We start from the raw sequence: 7,986 nt of genomic DNA on the forward strand, positions 1-7,986 counted from the left end.
TAACAACACAGACAACATCATTTTGAATTTGGTAAAGTGAAGCAGCAGCTGCAGCAGGGTGAACCCCCACAACATATTCTGTGGATATCTATCCCACAGTCACAGAGGGCCGCGTTCACACTGTCTCTCATTGCACTTGTTAATTTGACAGGAAACACAATTGTGTCACCAGCCGTGTGGAACATGTTTTCTCATGACTAACCAGCCGGAATGGTCATGGCTGTTGCCCCAGTGACATGCCTGTTAAGATATAATTGGATAAAACATTTAAAATACCATTCACTACAAATGGATGGCTATGGCTAAGAACAATATGCACTTAACTGTGAATATGAATGTGTGTTTTTGGGGTGTTTTGAGCTCTGTAGATTTAGCCTATGTTTGTGGGGTAGGGTGTGTGTAATACCGTGGATGTGCCGGGGGTGGGTTGTAGTCTGTCTGTGGGGCAGGTGCGCTTGAGGTCCTGAGGGACTGTAATGGGATGAGGCCTAGCCAGAATGACTATTTGATGACAGGGACTACACTATGCCCCTGGGACCTTGCCTGCATGTAATCATCTTCTTGATCCCCACACACCACTTTCCAGTACACAGCTCACACACATGCACATGCACGCACGCACACACACGAGGAATATCAGCACTGCACAATGGTCTCAGCACATACATGGACCTGCCCCTTAACATATATAAAGCAGATTTTAGAAAATACAGTACAGTACTAATGAGGTTAATATTTCACATAATACATCACATTAAATACAATCTAAGCAACCCCGTACATTTCCAAAGATCCAGTCAATGATTTTAAACATTTAGAGGAAGTATTGCTGTAATTATTGTTTTATGATGCCCCCCAAGCACTGCATTATACTACCTCAGGGCAATTAGATTTACACACTCCCTTCCTACCCCTCCCTCTCTAATTGCTTTATTAATGGGACCTTTGCCACTACGCTCAGTCTGTTGCATGTCCTGTCTACCCGTTGCCATGGGTAAAGGCACCATCATTGAGAGTGTGTACTGTATCTGTTTTCACATGGGTTGAGATTGCAGAGCAACAATTCCCTGTTCCTTACATTAGCAAATGTACAACACTACTACCAACTGACTTTAATTGGAGCGAAATCCAACACCTCACTAATTGCTCGATATCCTGTATGTGTCTTTGCAACGAGTCTCTGCTTGAGATGCTGATCACGGCCACACTGAAACAATTCTCATTGATGTGATATGCAAATGAAGCCCATAGCCATGCACTGTAATATATCTCCATCTTGCCTGGCTCCTAACAGTTTGTATAAAGAGACCAGGGAATCTCTGAGCAACTGAACAACAAATGTCATTTCAATGTCCTCAGTCCTAACGTTTATCTCCTCCTTTCTCACTTTATTTTGCATAAAGATGAGTCACTTGAGCAAATGTGGTTGTGTAGAAGAGCAGTTTTATTCAAGTTAGACTCAGGCACATTCAGACACACCCAGTTGGCTAATTCATAGTTGGGCCTGATTTGGTCCTTTTTGAAATTGATTTTTTTGAAATTTGAATAATCTCTCTATAACCTAACAGGGAAGACCATTGCTACGTTTTCCCTGTGAGCTGGCTTCCTCCATTTTTATTTGAAGTAATCTATCATAGCTCTTCCAATCCCCCTCCCCCATATCACACACTGTTGACAGCTTCATACCACCTCTCCCCTGCTTCCTTATGCTGTCACACCAATGAAGACAAAGAGGAAGATCTTGATACTGCTTATATCATTGTACTGCTATCTTGTATTGATCTTCATGCTTTCCACCAGACAAAGTCTTTGAGAGAAATGTTATTTAATTATCAACATAGTATGCCAATCATATTATTATGTTTTTTGACGATAGGGTTCTTACTGATTCTGTACTTATGCCTGTTTCTATCTAGTCATCAGTTTATATGATTTATTCAAATTTTCAGTTACTGAAGGAAATACATTAACAGATATGCATGAATTATTCAGACACATGGGATATAATAATTTTAACCAAGGACCTCCTGTGCTCAGTCCTTGGGGTTTTTCTCCACCACCCCACCACACCCCTCCCCTCATCACAATGTCCCAAAATAGTATTTCTGCAACTACAGCATCTCATTTAAGTCTGACACTGCATTTTGTGTTTAGGATATGCTGCAGAGGAGAACGTGCATCACTTTTCTCACTCTTTATTAGTCTGTCCACTGCAGCAACATTTGTTATGTAAGATTCAGTTAAAGCAATGTAACATTTTCCTGCCCACAATCACAAACAATATACATTAAATCGAATACGGAGCTATTCTAGGCCTTCCAAGCATGTATTCTTTAAACTACAGTTAACTTCATACTGTACTGTACAAAAATTTTAAAATCCACTGTGACAGTTGAAATAGCCAAATAAAATACAATTGCTCCTGGCAATGTCTTCTGCCAGTGCTAATGAGAAGCCCCTGTATTTACACTGGACCAAGTCAGTGTGCTGGCGGGCCATGGAGGGATCAGGTGTGTAGAGGGGCCCTCCTGCCTCCCTGATCCCACAGAGAGCTCAGACAGAGGCCAGGCTAGAGCAGCTTAGGCACGTGCTGGGGGAGGGCTCTACACAGCCCCCATGGAGGCCTCCCTATTCACCACCAGATGGGGAATGGATTTGGGTTTCAATGAATACAACCCTTCAACACCCCCCCCCCCCCCCCCCACTATCCCCTCCCTCAAAAACACTCCCTAAAGCATCTCTCACAGCAATTTGTTTCCCAGATTGAAATCTGATTAGAATCAAGCTTGATGAAGCTGAATAATAAGATAACCAAAACATCATCATCAACATCAAGATGTCTTGTTATTCCATACTGTAGGTCCCATAACCAACTCTTCAACGACATTGTGGAATTCAGAAATGAATCCTCTGCACTTTCTATGGCCATTTCTTGTATGTATTGATGACTGTAGTGAGAGATGCACTGCTGATACATGCTACTTTACAGTACTTGTAACAGAAGCATTGTGGATGACAGCAAGAGTGATATCCTGCAGTGGTGCGACAGAAAACAAAGCGAGGTCCACTGAGAGAATCCCTTGTTTATTTCGCTCAGCACTGATACTCCAATCAAAGGTTTCTTATCTTAACACACTCCCTCTTACACAAGGGTAGGCTCTTAAAAACAGTCTGATTAATGAACAGTAAAAACCTCAGCTTCTCTAATTAATGCCTCATTAACACAATGATGCAATAGTACTGTAATTAGAGTGTCCATTCCCTCTGTTAATAATTGCTATTCACCAATCTCTTCTATCTGACGATACACAAGACAGAATTTAGAATCTATTTATGTGCCACTATGCTGTTGTATGTAGAGAGGATAAGGGCCAATAGTTTGTGTTTTCACAGCTAAAAGGTTTGAGCACATCATTCAGGTCTGTGAGGAGGTATCAATTGGATTGGCGGTAGATAGATAATAATGTCAAAGGACTGTGTCAATCTCCTGCCATTTGAAGTACTTGACATTAATACAGCCCTGTAATTTTCCCCTGCTGCTGGACAATGGGTAGCAATCACAACCCTGTAATTGTGTACATTGCTAGATTACACATCTTCCACAACCACAAAACAATACATTTCCCCCGATTGTTGACACTCACATTATTGAGAGAGAAAGGAGGCTACAATTACACTGCTGGAAGAGGTTCAGTGAGGTATTTAATACATTTGTTGTCATGCTTCTCTCGGAAAGGCACCAAGATAGAGATGTGCATGCAATATATTGTGCTATTGTGGTGTTTGGCCTTGCAAGCTTTCATTTAGGTGTCCTTGTGTGATGGGTGAGTCAGACAGCAGCACACGTTAATCATCACCATGGCTGCTCACCCGCTAAGCCAGTTATGTGCAATCCTGCGAAAAGAAAGGTGAGAACTAGAAACCTGCCAATGCCAGTCACATACTGTAGCTTTAGTGCTAATTAATTGGCTGTGTTTCGAAGTAGAAAGACTCATCATGGCTCATGAGAAACATGCAAAAATAGGGAAAAGGCGTGGTTGACGAAATAAAGTTCAGTTTTGATTCAAGTGTCTTTGGGTGCTGTGTAGCCCAGGGTTGATCCAATAAGCACATGAGAAACATGCTCCTTGGCTAAGGTCTGGCATCATGCACAAGACAATATTTCAGTGAACACATACAGAAATCACCAAAAACTACTTTTGTATGGGAGTAAAATTACACTTAATCTTACACTGTCATTTCTTGTTATTTCAGAGAGGCATAGTAAGATATGAACCTAAGCCACATTGATTGTTTAAAGGTCCAGTATGTAACATTCAAGCTTTTAAAAGCTTCCTAATGGTTGTAATGACTTTGTTTAATCAGTAGCGACCAGGGAATAAGATCCCTTGAAAGAAATATTTATTTTATGAACGCTGTTTTGGTCACGAAAAGCGGTTTTCTAAAATGGAGTGTCCTTCCTGACACTTGGTTAGCATATACACATGTTGTTACTGCCAGGGATGTTCTAGGGGAGTGGACTCACTATTTTTTGTCGCTTTTCTGTCTCTGGTGGCTGCCTATTCGAATCGTGCGTGCATGCAACACAACAGCTCATGTCCATTATGGGGGGTTATATTATTAGGGAAGATGTTGTTTGGTAATTCAAACAGAATTTCGCCACGGTGGTCAGACTCCTTTAATAGTTAACTGGTTCATTTTAAACAGAGGAGCAGGTGAAACCACTTTAAGCATTGTGTTTTTCCAGCTCAATGCATGTGTTACTCATTGGGTGCTAATAAATTGCTTGTGTAACTCCTGGCCCACATTCACTGACCCTCGGCGGTCTCTCTGTGAATTGCTTTCAGTGCGTGTTAAACGAGCCGTGGCCATGTTGGCGTTTCCCTCCACATCGTGTCTGCTGCTGTAATCCGCTGTCTGCTGGTGTTATTTCACACACTTGCCATTGTGCTGGGTTTGATTGAAGACGCCTGATCTGACTAATTGATCCCTGAGCAGCAGAGGTGCTCTGACACATGGGTGGGGTATGTGATATGTGGATTGGCAGCCCAGTCACGTTACCTAAGGGTGGCCAACCAGCTGTCTCCAATCAGGAGCCAGTTCAGCTGGGTGAAGACACACTTCTGACAGATGGTTTTGTGTGTATGTGATACAGAGAGAAACATTGTTTGTATTCCACAAATAATATGCTTATATGGAATTCAGATCCTTGATATAAGTTATACACTGTAGGAGAATGATTACGTCCTAGGCATTTTGTTTTTGTGTCTTGTGAAAAGAGGCAGACTTAGTTTCCATGGAGACAAAGCTAAAATGCAGAAAACAGGCAAGACAGATTTCTACACTTTTGATGGTTTTTGAACAACATAAACATTCAAATACAATAAAGAAAGAGACTAAACATGTAATAAATAAAGGCATATAAAACATAGGCTTGATCACGTTGAGACAGCTGCATCTTGTCCAAAGCTACACATTACGAGAAGCTAACAAGACCTATGGCCATTTCAGTGTTCCTGATGAAATCCCAAATCGTAATTCCTGGTCAGGAGCCCAAAAGCCAAATATTAAGCACTGAGTTAAGATCTTCTTTCCTCATGAGATGAAGACATTTATGAGGATCTCAGGAATCACCAAACACAGGATAACCTTGGAGTGAATCTTCATTGCAGCTCTCCTGATTTGATAGTGAGATGAAATCTACGATGAGGCACGGGTCCTTGTGTCTCCAGGGACTCATTTGCAAGGTGCACAACATTCAGTCTGGCCTTTATTTTCAATGTCATGCATAGAGCAGTCATGGGTTGCCTGGGCAACTTGTGATGCTACCATCTGTCAGATTCCTGCTGGCTGATTTGCAACTCCAATCTGATGTGCAGACAATGTGTCCAGAAGGAACCCAACCCTTGTACTATGATCAAAATGCATATAGAGGTGTACATAAATAAAGTCATCTTTATTCTGATAGCTATAAAAAAGTAGCAGATAGTAGCATTGTATATCCATTAACAATCCATTAGGGAGTCATGTTACACATTTTGGTGACCTTAGTGAGAAAAGTATATGAGAAGTGTGTATGTATGATAATGTAATTTCATATCATCAGGGAATAACAGGAAACAGACTTTACATAAGCTAATAAATTCTCAATCTTTCTATCACATACAGTAGTTACATATGATTCATTTGTGTCAAGAATGTTCAGAATTGTGATCCGCAATCAAAAAAAGCCACAAAAAAAAAACAGCAAAAATTTTAAAATTATGTATTGACGGAGATTTTAATCATGAACTACGCACCGCTAAATATAGACAGAAAAGAAGAGAGTGGTTGTCATATAAGAGTGATTAGAGGGATCACAAATCGTCAATGGGGTGTCTGAGAGAACAAAAGGTATTCTGATTAACACTAACAATGTGCTGCCATGTCATAGTGCACATGAAACATTCACATGAGCTCAGAGAGGATGTCACTCCATATGCTTAGACCTCTGACATCAAAGTCCCCATCAGCAACCTTCAGTGCAGTCAGCTCTTTTTCTGTGTCCTCTTTCAGTGAGGGACATGCCTCAAGTAATGACCTAAAATGGTCAATCATTGTCTTGAATGACATCCCGTTGGCACATGCTTGAATCCATTCTCCTTCATTTATGTCATACTCCATATGTGAAGCCCACTCTTTCAAAACACAACAATATGCCACTCTGAACTTCAAGGATTGCTGCGCAAGGTCTTTCAAAAGTCCAATGGGCAAGGTGGAACACATATGTTGCAGTAAGCAGTGGTTTCTTTGCAACCAGTCCATGAGGAAGTCCATTGAAACTCCTGAAACACTGCCTTCATGACAACTCGAAATGACAACAGCTGCAATGACCCTGGAGAAGTTGTGCACTCCACCATCGGTTTGTAGGACGCTGTCCAAGAACTGCTCTGCAAGGCCCACCTTGCTACCTGGCCGGAGCAATGTGTCCAATCGACCCATCAACATCATGCCCTGAACGTCAGCCTCAGGACCACAAGTTGCAGCACTGCGTCTCAGGTTAATAGTACCAAGGACTTTGCATGCTGATTTGTACTCAATAAGCTCGGTGCAAAGGCCGGTGGCTTCCTTATCTCCCGCAGTCCTGCAATGACTGGAGGAACTTTCAAAAAGTGGTTTGATTACAAGGCTCGGAACCGCGGGATTCTTCAATAATCCCGCGAGCAACAAATGTTGACACTGTGACAGTTCCGAGAACGTGATGTCTGTGTATCCTTGGAAAGTTGTTCGTAAGCGTTCGTTTGTTAACTGTAGTTGTTTTTCCAACATTTCGCTGATAGCTGGGTTTGCGTGAAACCTTGAGTAGAGGTGCTCGCAGTAACGAGCCCACTGAATGGCTCTGTCAAGAGTTTGTTTATCCCACTGCTTTACCATCTCTGTCTGCGACACGGCGAGCAGCTCAACTGTACTCTCAAGGTTTTTCAAAACTGCCTCCATGTGGCGCTCTCTCCTGTCCTAAGATCTCCACACGCGGTCCAGGTTGTAGTCACATGTTTTGTTTGGAAATATAAAATGTTAGCCTGTAATTGCTTCACCTTCCGTTGTGAATGGAGAACGATAATGGTAGCTAGCTAGTTAGTTATCCCAGTTCTCTCCTCATCCTTCTCTTGTCTTCTCCCACAAGTTATTGAAGTCAACATCCGGGTATGGAGACAATACGCTTTGCTACTTCAAAATAAAAGTCGTTGAACAGTTAAACTAAAAAGTTACCTTCATGAGGTGATGAGGTCCAATATATTGCCCCCCAAAAAGACCAGCCAAGTTTCATGAGAGTTTTGTTGCTCTTTTGGGGACGTTAATACGTTGTAACTTTTGGTCTCTTACTGACTGTAAGGCAAAACATAGGATTTGATAGAATTTGGATTCGATATTGAACTATGGGATAAATGCATTTGAGTGGGCTGAAATTGTTGTAGATAATGCAAATGATATTAATAATAACAATAA

General features: G+C 41.6%; 1 protein-coding gene across 1 annotated transcript; it reads right to left on the reverse strand.

Annotated features, from left to right (window-relative positions):
• Positions 1-5,987: 5,987 nt before the first annotated feature.
• Positions 5,988-7,492, reverse strand: fancf (FA complementation group F). Its single transcript, XM_083665575.1, has one exon. The coding sequence runs from the start codon at positions 7,474-7,476 to the stop codon at positions 6,448-6,450; it is 1,029 nt and encodes a 342-aa protein (XP_083521701.1). The 5' UTR covers positions 7,477-7,492; the 3' UTR covers positions 5,988-6,447.
• Between the last annotated feature and the right edge of the window lie 494 nt (positions 7,493-7,986).

The sequence above is a fragment of the Argentina silus genome (genome assembly GCF_951799395.1).
Source record: "Argentina silus genome assembly, chromosome: 3".
NCBI classification, from domain to species: Eukaryota; Metazoa; Chordata; class Actinopteri; order Argentiniformes; family Argentinidae; genus Argentina; species Argentina silus.